General features: G+C 42.8%; 1 protein-coding gene across 2 annotated transcripts in view; it reads right to left on the bottom strand.

The window, feature by feature from the left end:
• Nucleotides 1-5,891: 5,891 nt before the first annotated feature.
• Nucleotides 5,892-21,508, bottom strand: part of SNAP25 (synaptosome associated protein 25) — a 231,182-nt gene continuing 215,565 nt past the window's right edge. For both annotated transcript variants that reach the window (XM_075339297.1, XM_075339296.1), the window contains exons 7-8: nt 17,123-17,267; nt 5,892-7,157 (exon numbers count right to left, since the gene is read on the bottom strand). In XM_075339297.1, the coding sequence (XP_075195412.1) occupies nt 7,089-7,157; nt 17,123-17,267 (214 nt within the window). In that variant the 3' untranslated portion in view covers nt 5,892-7,088. The remainder of the gene's footprint in view (nt 7,158-17,122; nt 17,268-21,508) is intronic.

Genomic DNA, 21,508 nt, shown 5'->3' on the forward strand with positions numbered 1-21,508 from the left:
CTCTAACATATTGAGCTCTCGTGCATTGGGTAGGCCTGCAGCCTCAACACCGGACGCCCTGCGTACAGACGTCGTGATCAGAATCTCAGCTACAGAAAAGACAAAAAGGAGCACTTCTGAGCATATGTATCATGAGAGGTGCAATTTCACTTTACAGGGGGAGAGGATCCACCTTTGCTCCCCCCTGTACTCCTGGCCCCAACTGGTATCTTCTCCTGTAGCAGACCTGTGGAGATGCACCCTCCTCCATGATGAACCCAGACCTTCTTGATGCACCTTTCCTCTTCCTTAGTATGAATGGCAACTCCACCCTGTCCTTGCAATCTTCACTGCTTCTAGTCCACCACACTTCAGTTTTCAAAAAAAATAAATGTATTTAATAGGCAAGTGGTTCGGTAGCATAAGGGATTGTGAATCAACTTCACCTGCTTTGGTGCAAAATAAAGTGAGAACAGGTTCATTGGAGAGGAACAACGGGATAACCCCCAAAAGGGAATAGTTTCAGGTGGTGGCCACAGACAATTACTTCCTCCATTCTCCGATTTTTCCGTAGTTTTGCATTTTGCTGGTGACTTTGTCACTATTGGTACCATTTAGCTACTCCAGGATGACACATCCATACATACTATCACCAGGTTTGCTGTGTCTCCTAACACAGTCTCAAGAGAAAGAAGCAGATACCAGGACCTGAGCACGATGTAGCTCCATTGACATTCACAAGAGAACACCAGTATTCGCAGGTCCATCAATGGCACCTTGTTCATGTTACAGATGAGAGCAGGTTCACACCCAGCACGTGATATATGTGAGAGAGTTGCTATGGTGAATGTAATGCTGCCTGCAATATCATCCAGCATGACTGGTTTGGTGGAGGGTCAGTAAGCAAATCCTCGAAGGGTCACACAACCGTCCTCAGCCAATGGTACTCTGACTGTTGTTAGGTACTTTTAAGAAATTTTCAGCCATCATCACACCTTATGCTGATGCAGTGGGATCTGGGATCCTCTTAGTGCACGAAAATGTCAGCTCTCATGTGGCAGTTCCATTGACTGGCCCTCACATTCACCAGACCGGAATCCAATTGAGAACCTCTGGGACATTAGGAATCAGTGTGTACAGTGACACAGAGCAGCGGCACAAATTGTGCAGGAGCTCGCTGATGCTCTGGTCCAGGCCTGGGAAGAGATTTTCCAGGACACTATCTGCCGCCTCATCATGAGTATGCCTAGATGTTGTGAGCGCATACAGGCACGTGGGGACAGTACACACTACTGAGTCATTTTAGGAGTTGCTGGGTTGAAATTCCCACAAATTCTGTTTATTTCATTTACTGTTTCTTCAGTGATGTGGAACCAAGTCCTCAATTGATAAGTCAAAGGATCTCACTGAAAGTGACGTGTGGAGTGCATATATATCTATATAAAGCGTGTCTAATCAAGAGTACAGTCAAGTGACTAGTAGGCTAATGTATAATGACTAATATAAGGCAACAACAAACAAAAACACACATCCAATAAAAAAAGAAATGGCAATAGGCCTCATGAGTAGGGAACAGTATAAAAAATACTTTATTGCATAAAAAAATAAAAAAGATGAGGTTAAGGGACATAGCACAGAAATGGTGAAAACACAGCAGGATAAGATATAACATTTATGAAGGAATTGTCTCCATACAGAGAAGTTGAAGGTTCATAGACGAAGGCAATAACCAAAATGCATGTAATTGCTGGTGCCATTCCAGCAGGAGAGGATACTTATGGGTATGGGCACGTTTTGTACCATTGATGATACTTTTACCAACCTCAGTGTCATGCCTCAGATTTGGGACTTGATCCAGTGACCTTTTGGTGCATTGTTGGTCTTCACTGCTGAGCCACAGCCTGGTCATTCTCTGTCCAACTGCTGATTGTTCTCTTACTGTTGCTCTCTCCTTCCCTTGCTTTATTGCTAGTCAGGTGTTTCTCAATTTCCTATTTGGTCTGTCCTATCACAGCTTGGGCACGGCTATGTATACTCCACTTGCACCAGCCTTCTTTGCTGGCTATATTTCTAGGTGGACTTCAGCTAAGGAGTTCAAACCATGCAACTAACGGATTTTGCCTGCTCGGCAGATCAGTTTAATTACTGCTCTGTGTTTGCTCATTTACCTTCCCAACACCTTTACTCTGCTTTGCTTTAATTTATTAATCTTTTTTTCCCCCTTGCGCATATGCTTTACGTTTCTTCACCTTGAGTCGCTGTCTAGCTCTGCTCACTTTACCTATCTTAGTTGTGCATAGCGGCCTCTCCTCTAGTTCCTCTCGAGGAACGAGAAACAACGTGATGGCTTTTCAGGAAGCCAGGTTTGAATAGTGGTTTTTAGTTGTGACTCTAGGGATATTCTAGTCTGTACAGGAATAAGTAGGGTGTGGGTGAGGCTGCAGTGTTGTAGGCTTTACTTCTCCCTTTAACCATGTTTGAGTAGGTATGTACATAACACTCAGCATTTAATATTTATGAATTTTGACTACCCATGTAGTACTTTCTTATATGATTATAGAAACAATTGCTACATAAATTATATTATATGCTCGCCTGTTGTTTTAGCATTTCTCTGCTATGTCCCTTTCCTTGACCTTTTCTATATTATTATCTAATGACGTTTTTATATCTTACTTAAGAGGCCTGTTACCTGTTCTTTTTCTATTTGAATGTGTGTAATCCCTCAGTTATTTGATGGTTTGGTCGACATTGACTGTTAATACATATTTTTGTTCTTAATGAATTACATAGTGTATATCAGTAAAGATTTTCAACTTGAACCTTTAGTTAATCAAAATCCAATGTGATCACCCCTACTTATAAAACAATGTTTCAAGGTTCCCCCCAATAGAGACGTTGAATCTCAACTTAAAAAATGGTCCTCCTTGCAGATCTCCTATCTGGGCAGAATAGCCACTATTAAAATGTCTATCCCCACAGATTCTTGTACTTATTCAAAACAATCCCAGTCAAAGTCCGACTAAAGACTAAAGAAGGTCCAGTTATCTCCTATGCAATTCATATGGCATTCCGGGAGACACCGTATCCCTGACTCAGTCTTTTGTGCCCCCAGATCTCGTGGAGGTTTAGCTTCCTCGACAACAATTTATACTACTATGGAACACATCTGCACCACTTGCCCTCGTGGTCAACCCTTCTTGCATACAATAAATGGACGGAAGTCAAAAAGCTATAGTTAGCCCCCTACCACCCTAGTTCGTTGTCTGGAGATAACGCTGTGACACCCCCTCCAATATCCAATACCCTACTAGGACCTATGGCATTCACGAGGGACATATGGCATAGATGTAGAATTAAATTCCAACTCACTACATTTACCTCCCTCATGACCCCTTTGCTTTTCACCCGACACCACACTTAACCATGCCTTCTTGGACACTTGTTGAAGATGTAACGCTAACGAGGCATCTCTATTCCACATCTTTTGGACCTGCACTGCAGTTTCTAGCTTCTGGAGGGAGGTTGAGTCCCTTATTGGTAGAGTTTTGGCTAAACGTATGCCTACGGACCCTGTTGCTTATTTACTGAACGTGTTCCCACCAAATCTGGGTAAATATGAGACCAAACTATTATAACATTTATTAACTGCAGCCAAATGCCTGATTTCTTTGCACTGGGAGAAGGTAGCCCCCCTCTGCGGTGGACCTATATGCTTGCATAGAAGACAGTCATGTAATGGAACGGATGACTACATGACTCTATGCATACTTTCATCAAGACATGGACCCCATGGGATTTATTTGGTGATTCATTCCAGTTGTAATGATTTGGACTCTCTCTCATCCACCCTGACCTTTGGGGAATAATTGAGAATTGACACTATGCCTTTTTGGAACCATGGAATAACTTGCTGCTTGGTTACAAATATCAAAAATTATTGAAAATGTTGAATCCTCTCTGATATATAATGTATGTAGTACATCTTACCCGATTGTTTTGTTGTATTGTTTTTTTTTTATTGTAATTAAAATTAAAAAATAAAGTTGAAAAAAAAATCCAATGTGTGATTTAAGTGTTTTTTTAAAGTTAACCTGTCATGTCCGAAAACGCTAATAACCTACAGAAATAAGGATAAGCTGCAGGTTAATAACTTTATGAAGGTGCCCAGCTGCCATTCTGAAAGTATCACACCCAAGAGAAAATTAACTTATTTTTACCAGGAGGTGCCGGCTTTCAGTCATACAAGTATCCACACATTAGACTAGCAGGGTTTACCTAGTACCTGGTAAACACTCAGAAGATGTAACAACAAACAGCGAACACAGGTGTCACGGTACAAAGGAGATCCCTGCTGCTAGGAAGAGGGGTGAGGGGACACCTCCTGAACTCACCTCAAGCTGATTCCTGAGCTCCCTAGTATCACTATATAGGTTTTTGCAATGGCACTGAGCCAGATACCTTAGTCCCTCAGTTAGCCCTACACTCACCCTGGCCAGTGAGTAAGCCGACGAGATCACTAGACTCGCCACTACAATACAGAAACAAAAAGGTAGGAATACAAACAGGGAAACAGACATGCAAAGGAAAAACACTCCTGGCGGCTTCAGTGCAGCAAACACCACTGCTGCACACAACACGACAAACTTCTGCCAGAACAGGCTTCTTCCAAAGTGGACGACATAGAAATAAAGGATTCAGTTTCTATCACAGGCATCGCGTGATCAGATCACATGACTTAATTAGTGAAAGGGAGTGATCCCAAAGAGCGACACCTGAGATTGGAAGCTAAAGCCAGCAGCCAGGCAGGAAAGGGTGCTTAACCCTTACAGCACCACAAAGAGATGTTATCAAATAACAGTAGTGAACATGACAGTGGCAAGGCGCTGTGACCTTCCAACACCAGATTCACCCTAGTCTACCCCGAGCAAGATACACTCATGACAACAAGTGTATATCCAGAAAAGAAAAGATAAGGCACTCCCCGGAGATGCAACAGGACGGCTGTTTAATTCAGCAAAAGGTTACATATGTAGGCTTGTGAGGGAGGGGCACACAGCATGGTGAAGACGGCCGTTTTGCGCCTGCAATTGGTGTTTCTACAAGTCCACTTCACAAGCCTATATATGTAACCTTATGCTGGATTAAACAGCCGTCCTATTGCATCTGCGGTGAGTGCCTTGTTTTTTCTTTTCTGGATATATCGTGGATTCTTGGACTTTGACTAAAGTGCACCACGGAGTATCAATAAGGATACGTGTCTCTCATGCTGAATTAAAGTATCCGAGTTGGGAACTCACTACTTATGGTGCAGAAAAAGTGGTTCTGGAGTTAGTCTGAACAAGTGCCTAGTTTTTCCTCCTATGCACTTCTTCATGACAAAAAGTGGGCACAGAGCAATTACAGTCACCGCTTACAGTAATGAGTGCCGGTGGCTGTAGCCACACTCTTGCACTAACTGAAAGCCAACTTGGCACTGCATCTGTACAGAGCTGGCTGTAATTGCTCCAGGCAAATCTGTATGACTGCAAGTTGGTGGCTCCTAGGGGAAATAATATTCATTTTTTCCTGCGTGCCACAGTTGCATTACACCATAAAAATTTCAACCTGCAGATTAATTCTTCATTTGACGATTAATTGCGTTATCGGACAGGACAGGCTCCCTTTAAATTTTCATTTTTAGCAGTATATATTGTGACTAAACAGTCCTATGCGATTATGAATTTAGTATCTTGGTCTTTTCCACAGAATGTGAAATTACATTAGTCATTTCATGTTATTCATTACCGAAACGCGTTCTGAACATTGACAATCTGTTGGTTGCTTCGAAAGAGGAAAAAAACCACTTTGATCCTGAATGTGGGTGCAAAACGAAGACCGGCGTCCAAGAAACACCAAATAAACGAAGACGATCAGATTTATCAATTTTAATTGTTTTAAACTAGCTACAAAATGTCAATCACGTCACAAACTGACAGGAGACAGAAGGAATTTAATAGTAACATGCTGCAATGATTTTGATATCACAGTTTATCTAGAGTTCATTCATTTAGATTATTGTCTTAATTTAAATCTACTTAAACATCTCAGCGGTTTGGAGTGCATAGCTCTAGGTAAGCAACGAAACCTTAAAAATAAAAAAAATAAAATCCACGTGGGGGTTAAGTGGCTAACGAGACTCAGCCTTATAAAAATTACATATCTTTGTACCATTATAGACTGTAGTCATTTCCTCCAAAAGAGGATCCTCATAAACAGTACCCAAACCCTATATTACAACCTTATATGTATATATATATTTTTTTTGTATTTTATATATCGCCAGCAAACAAAAAAAATCAACATTTTCCTTGCTGGATATGTGTGCCAAGTCTGTCCTTTTGAAATAAAAAAGCATGATAATGATTAAATAGAACAATATATCGACAGAAAAGTGGCACTACTGCAAACTTGCTGGTATAACATAGTCCCAACAGTGTCCAAATACTCAGCATGCTTTTATTGTATGTGCTACTGCCACGGGAAAGGTCTTTGTATGTAGGCATCTAAAATGTCTATTTTTTTCATGCATAAATGCATAACTCACAACACTTGTTAGTGCAATGCTTAGTATAGTAATATAGTTTCACGTTCTAATCATGAAATTATAACAGATGGAAGCAACATTGAAACCCAGGACAGTCCCACAGCTTAAGTATCATGACACCAACAAAGGATATAGGCAGTAGCTATGTGGAATGTCACAGATTTACAAGAACAATACTGTATAGAGTAAGGATAACAGCACGTTAAACATTCCTACACTGTTGTCATTCAGCAAACATCATAAAAAAAATGATAAAACTAAAAAAACAAAAAAAAAACGTTATAGTGAGCCAGCATAGATCACTATATACAACCTTTGGAACGGAATATACTTAGAAAAAAAAATAATAATTACAAGTATATTTTTTGAAAGCTGACATACTACACAGGACGACATTTACAATAGGGTAGAAGGGAGGGTGATATGTGCATGTGTGCAAACCTAGTATGTAAATACCATGACAAAAGCATGAAAGTACTGTCTAGCAGGACAGTTTGGAGCATAAAATAAAGGTTTGTATCCTCTAGCCACTGCCCAGCATCTTTGTGGCACGTGTGTTGGCCTCGTCGATCCTGGCTTTGTTGGAGTCGGCCTGGGGGGAAAAAAAAAAGGATGGAGTAAATATCTGGAAATTATAATATCTAAAAAGACACATCTGCATGTTTATCTCACTATCTGACAGAGAGAGAGAATGTTTTAAGGCATATTTATTACTTTCTGCAAACTCAAAAATGTACATACATTTCAATAGTATTTGGTAATATTGCCCTTAAACTGTATGACTTGGGTGAAACGTTTTGGATATCCTTCCACAAGCTTCTCACAATAGTTAGGGGCACTTTGCACACAACGACATCGCAAGCCGATGCTTGCGGTGTCGAGCACGATAGTCCCCGCCCCCGTCGCAGCAGCGATATCTTGTGATAGCTGCCGTAGCAAACATTATCGCTACGGCAGCTTATATGGACTCACCCGCCTTGCAACGTCGATCTGGCCGGTGACCCGCCTCCTTATTAAGGGGGCGGGTCATGCGGCGTCATAGCGACGTCACACGGCAGGCTGCCAATAGAAGCGGAGGGGCGGAGATGAGCGGAACGTAAACATCCCGCCCACCTCTGTCCTTCCGCATAGCCGGCGTGAGCTGCAGGACGCAGGTAGGAGATGTTCCTCGCTCCTGTGGCTTCACACACAGCGATGTGTGCTGCAACATCGTACCTGTCGCAGCCGCGTAATTATGGAATTCCCAGACACTACACCGATGATACAATTACGACGATTTTCTCATCTAGGATTTACACACTACGATGTCGAGTGCGACGCCGGAAGTGCGTCACTTTCGACATGACCCATCCGACATCGCACCTGCGATGTCGTAGTGTGCAAAGTGCCCCTTAGTAGGAATTTGGCCCATTCCTCCTGACAGAACTGGTGTAACTTAGTCATGTTTGTAGGTCACCTTGCTCGCACCGGCCTTTTCAACTTTGCCCATAAATTGTCAATAGAATTGAGATTAGGGGTTTGTGATGGCCACTCCAAAACATTGATCTTTGTTATCCTTAAGCCATTTTGTAACCAGTTTGGCAGCATGCTTCGGGTCATTGTCCATTTGGAAGACCCACTTATACCCAAACTTTATGTTCCTGGCTGATGTCTTGAGATGTTGCTTCAGTATTGCCACATAATCTTGTTTCCTCATGATGCCATGTATTTTGTGAAGTGCACCAGTTCCTCCCAGCAAAACAACCCCACAACATGATGCTGCAAGCACTGTGTTTCACAGTTGGGATTGTGTTTTTAAGCTTCAAAGCTTCTCCCTTTTGCCTCCAAACGTAACGCCGGACACTATGGCCAAACAGTTCAATTTTAGTTTAGTCACACCACAGGACATGTCTCCAAAAATTAAGGTATTTGTTCCTGTGTGTATTTGCAAACATTTAATCTGGATTTATGTTTCTTTTCAAGTAATGGCTTCTTCCTGGCAGAGTGGCCTTTCAGCCCATGTTGATATGGTACTTGTTTCACTGTGGATAATGACACAATTTTATCAGCTTCCGCTAGCATCTTCACAAGGTCTTTTGCGTTTGTTCTTGGGTTGATATGATATCAGAAGCTTCCAAAGACATGAAATCATCACATATGCACTGTCCCATATTGTTTAAAGGCATAGTATTCTAAAGGCCGCTTTACATGCTGCGACATCGCTCAAGCGATCTCGTTGGGGTCACGGAATTTGTGACGCACATCCGGTCGCTTTTGCGATGTCTTTGCGTGTGACACCTATGAGCGATTTTGAATCGTCGCAAAAACAGTCAAAATCGCTCATCGGTGACATGCCCCCCTATTCTCAAATATCGCTGCTGCTCGGTGTACGAAGTAGTTCGTCGCTCCTGCGGCAGCACACATCGCTATGTGTGACACCGCAGGAACGAGGTACCTCACCTTATCTGCGGCCGCCCGCAATGAGGAAGGAAGGAGGTGGGCAGGATGTTATGTCCCGCTCATCTCTGCCCCTCCACTTCTATTGGGCGGCGGTTTGGTGACGCTGCCGTGACGTCGCTGTGACGCTGAACGAACCGCCCCCTTAGAAAGGAGGCGGTTCGCTGGTCACAGCGACGTCGCAGAGCAGGTATGTGCGTGTGACGCTGCCGTAGCGATAATGTTCGCTACGGCAGTGATCACACGATATTGCATGTACGATGGGGGCCATCGCTAGCAATTGCTAGCGATGTCATAGCGTGTAAAGCGGCCTTTAGTGTTTGAAAAATTTTGACTTTGCAGAAAGTAACAAAATTGTTTTTTTTGTTAAATGTTTTTTAATTTTGCATCATGAGATAGCATTGTCTAGCATTTTGCCATACTATGTGACTGTAAGCTCTGCATGACATATACTTAGTCCTATAGACCAGTCTTATTTGTAGACCAGGTCAAAACTTGCCAGTGTTACCTCTTACTTTATTCTTGCTAGTTCTATGAGTATTAAGGGTTTTTTTATTATTTTTTTAATACCTCTTTTACTTTTTTTTATAGTGGGACATTTTATGGTCTTTACCAAGGGGATGTTTCTCACAGGATCCTCTGGGACGTGTGTTTTAGGCTGCTTTGCATTAGTACCCTGTAAGCCACGCCGCATTGTAAAGACCATAAAAATTAGCACTAACAAAGAAATACCATATCTCTTTTCCAGTATGACATACTTAAAAAAAAAGCATCATACCTATATTACATGAATACATCCATTATGATGGGGTCAACCATCCTCTGGGAGCGCATTTCATGTAGCCTTTATCAGGGGTTTAGCATCCCAGACGAAGTTTCCACAAAACGTATGTCAGGGTTGACGCTATCCTTGAGGGCGTATTTGTGTAATATAGCTATGTATTGATTATTTTTCTATTTATTTATCTCCTTCAAGCTCACAAACCCTTGTCAGCCCCAGCACACTCCCACCTATCCCACATTCAGAAACCTACAGGCCATTGACTCTCAGACAATTACAGACTCTCTACACTCATCACTGTCCCCTATCTCCTCACTTTCCTGTACTGATCTGGCTGTAAACCACTACAATGAAACACTCAGAAGCACCCTGGACCAAATAGCACCCCTCACCCTCAGAACCTCCAAACACCGAGTAAAACAGCCTTGGCTCACATCACAAACTCTATTTCTCCAGCGATGCTCTAGGAGTGCCGAACGCCTATGGAGGAAAACCCGCACACCAGAAAACTTCATCCACTACAAGTTCATGTTAAGGACCTACAACTCTTCCCTTCACCTCGCCAAACAGACATAATTCACCACCCTTATCTCCTCACTATCTAACAATCCAAAAAAGCTCTTTGACACCTTTCACTCCCTCCTCAGTCCCAAAGCACAGACCCCTATCACAGACCTTCATGTTGATGACCTGGCCTCGTATTTCACAGAGAAAATAGTGTGCAATACAGGGTAATATTGTGGTACCGTGTTAGCCAGAGAAATCAATTGAAATACTATGTCCCAAAAATAACAAAAGTATTTTAGGAGTGATACCTTTATAGGCTAACCAGAAAAATCATATTAGCAAGCTTTCAGAGCACACAGGCTCCTTCTTCAGGCAAATTACAAATGAATTACTGAGTCCAAACACAACATTTAAATGAATGTTACAACAGAACATGGGAAAGATGATGCCTCCTAAAATATAAGCCAAGGAAATCAAGTTTTTTCTTAGAAATGCAGATGAGTTGGAAGTGGTCTGTCCAGATCACGTCTGAGGTTCTTCTGTTGGAGGTGTGGTGTCCATGTAGTGAGTCATAAAACCAGGTGTTAAATTGAGTCCTTTTGTTAAGGATCCAAACAACCTTATCAGTTTAAATTCCCAAATTTTTCTCTCTCTGTCATCTTTAAAATGACCTTTCAGTATTAGTACTTTTAAATCTCTCATACTGTGTCCCGCTCTGGAGAAATGTTTTCCAACAGGCGTGTCCAGTTCATTTTTTATTGTGTGCCACAGAGAAAATAGAAAACATCCGCCGAGAGATCAGCTCCCAGCCACCAAGCTTTGTGAATGCCATCCCTCCCCATATCCCATGCAGCTCACTTTCCACATTTGACCCAGTCACAGAGGAGGAAGTCTCCAGGCTCCTCTCTTCTTCTCCTACCACTTGCCCTACTGATCTCTTTCCCTCACACCTTCTCCAGTCCCTCTTTCCGGTTGTCACTACTCACCTAACTAAAATCTCCAATCTCTCTCTCTCTCTCTTCTGGTATCTTCCCCTGATCCCTCAAACACTCTATCATTACTCCATTATTAAAAAAAACCTTCTCTTGATCCATCCTGCACAAGCAACTACAGACCAGTCTCCAATCTCCCCTTCATCTCCAAAGTCTTGGAGCGCCTGGTCTACTCTCGTCTCACCCACTACCTTTCCACTCATTCTCTTCTAGATCCTTTACAGTCTGGCTTCCGCCCTTTACACTCAACAGAAACTGCCCATGTCAAAGTGACCAATGACCTATTGACAGCAAAACGTAATGGTGACCACTCTCTGCTTATTCTTCTTGACCTTTCTGCCGCCTTCAGCACTGTTGACCACCATCTCCTTCTCTCTATGCTCCATTCTATCGGCTTAAAGGACACTGTGCTTTCCTGGTTCTCTTCCTATCTTTCTGGCCACTCATTCAGTGTCTCATTTGCTGACTCCACATCTTCTCCTCTTCCTCTCACTGTTGGGGTCCCTCAAGTTTCAGTCCTTGGCCCTCTTCTTTTCTCCCTCTACACTGCCCCAATTGGAAAGACCATCAGCAGATTTGGCTTTCAGTACCATCTTTATGCTGATGACACACTGCTATACACCTCATCCCCTGAGCTCACCCCCGCTGTACTACAGAACACTAGTGACTGCCTGATTGCAGTTTGCAACATCATGTCTGCTCTCTATCTGAAACTTAACTTTTCTAAAACTGAACTTCTTCTTTTCCCTCCATCTCCCAACCTTCCTAAACCTGACATCTCCCTCTCTGTGTGTGGCACAACGATAAGTCCTAGGCAGCAATCCCGCTGTCTGGGTGTTATACTTGACACTGATCTCTCCTTCACGTCCCACATACAATCTCTTGCCCGCTCCTGCCGCTTGCACCTCAAGAACATCTCTAGAATCCGCCCCTTTCTCACAATGGAAACGACAAAAACCGTTCCCGTGGCCCTGATCCACTCTCGCCTTGACTACTGTAACTGTCTATTAATTGGTCTCCCCCTAACTAGACTCTCTCCTCTACAGTCCATCCTTAATGCAGCAGCCAGGGTCACCAATCTGGCTAACCGCTACTCGGATGCCTCTGCTCTGTGCCAGTCATTGCACTGGCTGCTCATATATCACAGGATCCAATTCAAACTAGTTGTTCTCACCCACAAAGCTCTCCACAATGCGGCACCCCCCTACATCTCCACCCTCCTCTCTGTCTATCACCCCACCCGTTCTCTACGCTCTGCAAATGACTTTCGACTAACATCCACACTAATTCGAACCTCCCACTCCCAAATCCAAGACTTCTTCCGAGCTGCACCAAACCTCTGGAACGCTCTACCCCAAGAAGTTAGGATGAATACCAACTTACTCAGCTTCAGACGCACCCTAAAAACGCATCTTTTTAGGGCGGCCTATCACAATCCCTAGCCAAACTAATTTGACCTAATCCCTCCACAACTTCTCAGAAAATAACCCCACGTCAAACTCCATGGCACCCAAATGCATCTCAAGGCTCTGGCCAACTAGTTCAGGAAGAAATTATCTATCCCCCATTTTCTTGAGATGGCTGGATTGTCATTGTAAATAAGCACTTGTACCTTGCCCCCCCCCCATCTCATTGTAGATTGTAAGCTCTCACGAGCAGGGTTGTCTTTTTTTCCCTTTAAATATTGTATTCTCTATAACTGTTACTTGTTTGTATATGATCCTCCTGAATTGTAAAGCGCTGCGGAATATGTTGGCACTATAGAAATAAAGATTATTATTATTATTATTTATGTACGTGTTCATTTCTGTATTATTATCAGTTTTGTATTATCACTGCAGCTTCCAAGGTTAAGAAAGACCTTTGGTGACATAACAGTCATGTGACCATGATATCACCAAAGGTCCTTAACACTGCAGGAGTTCAGGCCTCCACAAAATGTGGCCTGCAGGAACCTGGATAACCTGCCTCTCTTTTTCTTATATTGAAATGTATATATTTAAACAGTGTGATGCCAGTATTGGGGCAGAGGAGAGCTTGTCAGCACCGGCCCCTACGTGCAGCGGTGTGATGAGGTCAGCATGCTGTTGACGCCATCACAGTGCCGCCGGCATTGGGGCTTTGGAGGTAGAGAGAACAGGCTGCAGTAAGCGCTCCAGGAGAAGCCAAAGATGAGATGTGGAATAATTTTGAATGAGGGTACAGTGGAGGGGAAAGATTGGTGTTACTTTCCAAGGGACATTACGGGGCAATGGGAACTGTATGGAGAAAATTTAAGACATTATGGGGAAATTAGGGGGGATTGCGAAAGGGGGCATAGTATAACGAGGAGTGGGGGGGGTTATGCAGAGATGTAGTTTGGGGGAGATATTATCTAAAGTGGAAGTTTGAGGGGACATTTTGGGAAGGTGCAGTTTGGGAAGCTATCTTGGAGATGGGCAGTGTGTGGGGGATATTATGGAGAGGCATTGTGTATTGAAAGACATTATGTAGAGGGTAGTGTGTGTAGGGGCATTATGGAAAGAGGTAGTGTTCAGGGGGGACATTATGGAGAAGGGCAGTGTATAGGGTATATTATGGAGATGGTCACTGTATGGGGGGATATTATGGACGGGGCAGTATGTGGGGAGATATCATGGGATATTATGGAGGGGCAGTGAGAGGTGGCATATTATGGAGGGGCAGTGTATGTGGGGATATTTTGTGCAGGAAGCATTGTGAGGGGCAATTATTTATTTAGGGGTGCAGCATGGGAGATATTTATAATTCTGGGGCAGTATAACGATACTTTTATTTTTAAGGGCACCATGTCAGAATATGCTGCTGAAGAGGGAAAATAAGTAAATCTGGAAAGAAAACCTGCGGGAGTAAGATCGCATCATTGCGTCTGTGCTACATGGAGACAGAAGGGATGGGAAGAACTCCAATCTGAGATGTCACCTATAAGGTACCTGGATGTAAATGTTTATTTGTGATACTGCCTGCATCTCATCTGTACTGTCGGTTCTGTATGGTCTGCAGTCTGATGATGGTCACAACATCTCAGTATATGCTTATTAATGGTAAGGACATACTGGGAATTATAGGTTCAAGAAATACTATTATATGTGGGACTGGCCTGAAATTACAATTCATCGTTGTACTAAGTTTAGTGCTCTATACATGTACTGATGGTGGTTCTGGTGCTGCCTTCATGTACTGATGGTGCTTCTAGCACAACACTCATATACTAACAGTTGTTCTGTATGTGTGTATATAATATATATATATATACACACATATATATATATGTCTGAATGTATGTGCTGTGTGTATATACTTGTGTGTGTATGTACATGTCTGCTAGAGGTGCACGAGATTTGTAAAGATTACTAATTTATTCATTTTAATGGAATGGGTGAATATTACTTTTCATGTATTAGGATTGGCATACACAACGCCATTCTTAATGAATCAGGACCATTGTTCTCGGCAGCACATCGAACAGTGTAAACAGCAGACGTGCTCCCAGAAACATGCTGTGTATGGGGACAGAATGATCTATTAGTGATCGTTCTAACCCCTTTGTTCTATTGTTGTTTGTCAGCCTGTGTGAGAAGGCTTATACACAAGCGTTGGATGAATTTATTATAGTCGATTGCGCTTGTTTAACACTAGAACTACTGAGGTAGTCATTTTGACTACTTTGCACTATGTATTTCTATATGTGTCACGAGTCCAGTAGTTCTAGTGTTAAAGGTCTGAAATCGGCTCCTGTAAATACAAGTCTGATGTTTGTGTGCAATAAGTTAGCAGCTGGACTCCAATTTTTAACTCTTGCCTTGAGCCCCTCTTTTTCTAAAACCAGCCCTGTTTCTACAGAATGTCAAGACTATAACAGACTACAAACTGAAACATAAATAAATAGACCAACTGCTATTGAGACGTTAATAATGTCATAAATTACTATTTTCGCGGTATTTGTATATCATTTTTGCCAGTTTCTAGAGAGGTGTTTGAAAGGATCTGCTCTGGTGTCATTTCACTGCTTTATCTGTTGTGCACACTTTAAATAGAAGTCAAATCTCTCACAAAAGACAGGATTACGTTCAGTGCACTTCTTAGGGCGTAAGATGCCATATGGGCCGGCATCTCGAGGCTACACAACGGCATTTAGAGGGAGCTGGATTGGGAGGGACCTGTGAAATGCTAGCTCTCTATGAAAAACGTAATATCAGACTGGTTTGTTTAGTCCTTTGATGGTGTTTTGTTTTTAAATATTACAGACACACAACTACATTTGCCCTAACTCATTACCAGGCACATTTTATTATTATTATTATTATTATTATTATTAATAATTTATTTTTCAGACATAAGCTTTTCTGAACTCTAAAAAATGTTCTCGTTCGTTTATTCGAATAATTTCTGACTATAAGTGCAGCCATATTTTTATGTAATTCTTATATTCAGGTTTTTATTTTTTTTTTTGCTGACATCAGATGAAAATGTGTAAATTTTCATTTTTTAGTAGACCTTAAAGGGCTTCGAAAATACATTTTAAATTGTCTTTCCATTTGTGTTATATTTTTATACATCGGACATGTTTATTTTCTGCCGGGTGCAGGGCTAGAAACTGCAATTTGGAACCTGCTTTTTTATTTATTTTTGTATTTATTTCACACATTGTGCCTCCATTACAGTCATTAAAAAACATTTCAAGTGAACCTATCATCACGCATTAACCTTGTAGAAAATTATTTTGACATTTAAGAGAAATCCACCATTAAAGTTGTAGTTGCAAATGCAGGGATCTGGCACTGCACTTCCAGCTTCCTCGCTCCCTATTTTCCCACCTGGCTCCAGTCTCGAAAGGACATCAGTGTTTCAGTGACTCACCTTTCCCCCAGGGTCATCTCCTCAGAGGCGGAGAGCAATAGTCCGCCTCTGAGACGGACCGGAGAAGCTTGCTTTAAATACTATTTTTTTTTACTGCTGTTTTCCCCTGCAACTGAGCATAGCATATTCACTCCAGTTACAGAGAAAATGTATCCTCTTTCCTAAACTGAGGAGATGATCCAGGTCTCTTAAGACCCTACTGCTCCTCATGAGCACATTATCCTGAAGGAAGGAAGCGCTGTTAGAGTTTCCTAAACTCGGATTAATAGTAGAGATGAGTGGACCCGTTGAAGTTCGGTTTGGTGAGGTCATCGGGACTTTAGATAAAGTTTGGTTTGGGACTCGGACTTGACCTGAACCCCAATGAAAGTCACTAATTGGGCAGTTCGGGTCTTCGTCCACATACAGCCAGCTATAAAGAGATCACTTCAGGAGCGGGATTTTTCCATTTTTTTTTTGGGGTGCACACTTCATCCAATCACGATGTTGTTACCACCAGTGCGAGCTGATCAAACACTGCAAGCGTCTTGCGCTGAGCTGAGCACCGAGTGTACCCAAGCACAGCACCCAAACCTGAACTGTGGTTTTTTTGTGAAGTCTGTGCTTAATACAAACACTGAACACCGAACCTCGGGTTCGCTCATCTCTAGTGGTAATAAACCCTGCTCACCTTTAAACAAAATCTCCCCTTAAAAATATATGTATTTTGATGGTACAAGAGAAAAGAAAAAGAGCCTGAATACCACAAAAAGGTTGTGGAATACAAAAACTTGATGGTGGTTCATACAATTAGTCTCAATAAACTCTGCCTTCTCTAGGTATCGAGAATAGGACTGTCCCTGTCAGCTAGTCCCTGCTCTGCTGACTCTGCAATTACCTTGTCACATTTCCTTACAGAGTCATACGTGGACGGACCTGATAATTTAAAAAGTGCTTTTATCTTTTCAAGAATTTCTTACTGACCTTCTCCATGATCCTGTCGATCTGGCGATTTTGTGTGTCAATCTCATTACCCATATCCAGAGCCATGTGACGGAGGTTTCCAATAATGCCACTGACTTGTTCAAGGTTCTCATCCATTTCTGTTTCTCGAGCATCGTTTGTTACTCTGTAAGGAATACAGCATATCGTGTAAAACACCACATTATTATGCATTAACTAGCTGTAGTACCCGGCGTTGCCCTGGATAGTACCTAAGTAAATCTCTCTCCTACTCTGTCTGCCTGTCTCCCTCTATGTCTGTCTCCCTCTATGTCTGTCTGTCTCCCTCAATGTCTGTCTGTCTCCCTCTATGTCTGTCTCCCTCCCTCTATGTCTGCCTGTCTCCCTCTATGTCTGCCTGTCTCCCTCTATGTCTGCCTGTCTCCCTCTATGTTTGCCTGTCTCCCTCTTTGTCTGCCTGTCTCCCTCTATGTCTGCCTGTCTCCCTCTATGTCTGCCTGTCTCCCTCTATGTCTGCCTGTCTCCCTCTATGTTTGCCTGTCTCCCTCTATGTCTGCCTGTCTCCCTCTATGTCTGCCTGTCTCCCTCTATGTTTGCCTGTCTCCCTCTATGTCTGCCTGTCTCCCTCTTTGTCTTCCTGTCTCTCTCTATGTCTGTCTCTCTTATCTCTCTCTGTGTCTCTCTCTGCTGTCTCTTTCTGTTTGTCTCTCTTTGTTTTTGTCTGTCTCTCTCTTTCCGTCTCTCTCTCTGTCTGTCTCCCTGTCTGCATTTCTCTCTCTTTGTTTCTCTCTCTCTGTTGCACTTTGCCTATCTCTCTGTTTCTTTCAGTCTTTTTCTGTCTCTCTCTATCCATCTCTTCATTAAAATCATCTTACCTCACACATAAGCTTCTTATACTAGGAATGTCCTTCGTTGACTATAGCAACCAATCACAGCTCCTATTAATGACCTATAGCTCCCATCTTCATTGACTTTAATGTAAGCAGGTTTTTTGGCGAATAACTATAAAGCGTGGGGTTAAAATTTCCCCTCAAAACATGTCTATGACATTTCCTGAGTCACATGACGCGGCTGTGCAAAATGTTGTGATTGTAAATTCAACGGTGTGGATTCCTTTAGAGGACACACACACACACACACACACATACACACACACACACACACATACACACACACACACACACACACTCACGCACACACAAATATACACACACATACATACACACATACATTCAGCTTTATATATTAGATATTCAGTAACAAACCAAATTAATAATGTGTGCTCCTCTAAATATCAGCTCTGTTCACAATATATCCAATTTCTGCAAATAGCTGCACAGTAAGCATGACCATGCAGTGAGCGTGGCAAGCTGGTGGACCTCAGAGCTGTCAGAGTAACTAATTATCATCTGCTTCATGCACAGGATTTATTCCCAGGCAGTCAATTGAATTTCTCAGATTAAAGGAAATACTAACCTGCTGATATGGGGATCATTTGTAGATTAAAGGGTATCTGTTACTAGGTTTTTGCCACCTAATCTGACAGCAGCATAACGTGGGAGCAGAGACCTTGTTTCCAGCGATTTATCACTTACTCAGCTGCTTACTGTAGCTTTGATAAAATCACTGTTTTATCAGCAGGTGATTATCACTAGAGGACTACTAAAGCTGCTACTTGGTATTCAAGAATAGTCATGAGCCCTCACTGCTGATTGGCAGCTTATTGTTTACTCTCTGCCAATCAGTGCTGGGGGTGGGGTTATAGAGCTCAAAATGCAAATAACTGCTAGAACTGCAGAAAGAGAAAACACTGATTTTATCAAAATAACAGCAAGCAGCTCAATAGCTCAATAAGTAACACATCGCTGGTATCAGTGTCTCTGTCTCTACCTTATCCTGCTCTCAGATGGGGGAGCAAAATGCTGGTGACAGAGATTCCCTTTAATGGTGTTCTGTATCTTCCCAGCGCACACACTTAGAGCCTCGATGCAGGGAGGAAATTAACTTTTTTCCTACCAGCAGTCTCAGGCTTTCAGTCAAATGGGTGGCCGGAGTGGCTTCAGGCACCGCTCAGTGCATAGTGACCGGCAGATGGATTCAGGTACCTGCACTGAACTCTGGAGCTCTCACCTGAGCTCCGGTGTGCAGCCTAGACTGTACCGCGAGCGCCGAGTGATTGATTCCCCGGCGCTTGCGGTTCAGTTTATGACAGCTGCAGACAGGCCGGGGTGATCTCTGAAGCTCAGGTGAGAGCTCCAGAATGCAATGCAGGTATACCTCAATCCAGGCCTGGTATTACTGGAGATTTCTCCGGTAGCCAGTCCGATGATGGCTGTATGTATGACATGCGTTTTTTCTCAGCAACTATTATTCTGCAGTCATTTACAGGATGATTTGCAGTGTTCTATGCTACAGAATGGTGATGTATCTATAAAATTCAGACATATTTTTCCCTATTCCCATTAATCTCATTTTATGGATCAACCTTTTGTGTCGCAATGTATCAAATGCCTTTGAAAATTTCATATAGACAATATCCACTGCATTTCTCTTAGTCCAGTCTGGAACTTACCTCCTCATAGAAGCAGTAATGTGCCCATCCTTGTCCACAACCTCTAGTAATATGCCCATCCTGGTCCTGATCTTGTAGTAAACTAAAGACCAGGATGGGCATATTACTATAGGATGGCTTCAGGGATTGGCACATTACTACAAGATGAGTGTCATGCGGTGTTCAGCTCCACACTCACGGGGTGCCACGACGGTGTCAGACTCTGTTCACATTGTAGAGTCTTGACAGGAACCTGATGTCTCCTAATTGTTCAGCCAGAGGCGGACGTGGGCTGATTCATTTACATTTCTCCACAGTCCTGCAGGAGTTAATCCCTGTGGATTGGTGTGCAGCAGGGAGCTCAGGTTGCTGATTACCACCCACAGCCGTCTCCTTCCTATTTAAGGGATGGGAGTCTGTTTCGCTGAGCTGATAATAGCTTCATCATAGCTCCAGAGATTCAGGTCTTTTGTGGTGATCCAGTTCCTGGTGTCATGTAGTTTGCTATGTTAAGTGGTGTGGAAGTTCCCCTGTTGTGCGTTTACTTCCTTCCTTTTTCCTTTATTCCTTCTGTACAACTATAGTCTCGCCTTTGTGTTTGAGTGAGTGTGTATGAGCTTTGGTTGTCCCTTGTCTGTGTCGTTTTCGTGCGGTTTTGTTACTGTGTTTTCCATCCTGCCCCAAGTATGGGGGAAGGGGAGTAAGATTAGGGCTCGGACAGGAGTCAGGGTCACGCTGGGGGCTCAGACCTCACTACCATCAAGTGTACCTCTGAGATAATGGACAGTGCAGGGTGTCTAGTCTAATGGTCAGGTTAGGAGCCCCTGTGCAGTCATTTCATACAGCATGACAATGAGGACCAGGAAGGCAATATTACTATAGGATGAGGTCAAGGATTGGGCACATTAATACAAGAAGGGGATAAGGATGGGCATATTACTACAAGATGAGGACTCCTCATCTTGTAGTAATGTGCCCATCCTTTTCCCCTCCTTGTATTAATGTACCCATTCTTGTCCCCTTCTTGTATTAATGTGTCCCATCCTGGTCCTCATCGTGTAGTCATGTGCCCCGTTATGGTCCCCTTTTGTAGTAATGTGCCCATCGTTGTCACCTTGTAGTAATCTGCCCATCCTGGTTCCCTTGTAGTAATGTGCCCATCCTGGTTCCCTTGTAGTAATGTGCCCATCCTTGACCCCATCCTGTAGTAATTTGCCCATTCTTGTCCACATCCTGTAGTAATATGCCCCATCTTTGTTCCCATCTTGTAGTAATATGCTCATCCTGATACCCTTCTTGTAGTAATGTGCCCATCCTGTAGTAATACGCCCATCCTTTTCCCCTACTTTTATTAATGTGACACATTATGGTTCTCATCTTGTAGTAATTTGCCCCATCCTGGTCCCCTTCTTGCAGTAATGTGTCCATCTTGTCCCCCTGTAGTAATGTGCCCATGCTGGTCCTCTTCTTGTAGTAATGTCCCCATTTTGTAGTAATTTCCCCTTTCCTACCCCCCTTCTTGTAGCAATGTCCCATCCTATAGTATTTTCCCCTTATATGCTGTTCTTATACACATAATTTTTTTTAAAAAAGATTCTTCTCACCTGTCTTCTGTTCCCTCGGTGTCCTCTTTCCTGCTTCTTGAGGCCCGCAGACCCCTTGACGATCGCGGCAGGGGCTGCCGCTCTTACATAGTTATAGTTACATAGTTACTTAGGTTGAAAAAAAGACCAAAAGACCTAGGTCCATCTAGTTCAACCTTCCTCCACCAGTTCTACATTTGGTCACTAAGTCATTTATAACCAACAATGTTGTGTGTACTGAGGAAATCATCCAGCCCTTTTTTAAAAGCAATT

The sequence above is a fragment of the Anomaloglossus baeobatrachus genome, chromosome 3, assembly GCF_048569485.1.
Source record: "Anomaloglossus baeobatrachus isolate aAnoBae1 chromosome 3, aAnoBae1.hap1, whole genome shotgun sequence".
Classification (NCBI taxonomy): domain Eukaryota; kingdom Metazoa; phylum Chordata; class Amphibia; order Anura; family Aromobatidae; genus Anomaloglossus; species Anomaloglossus baeobatrachus.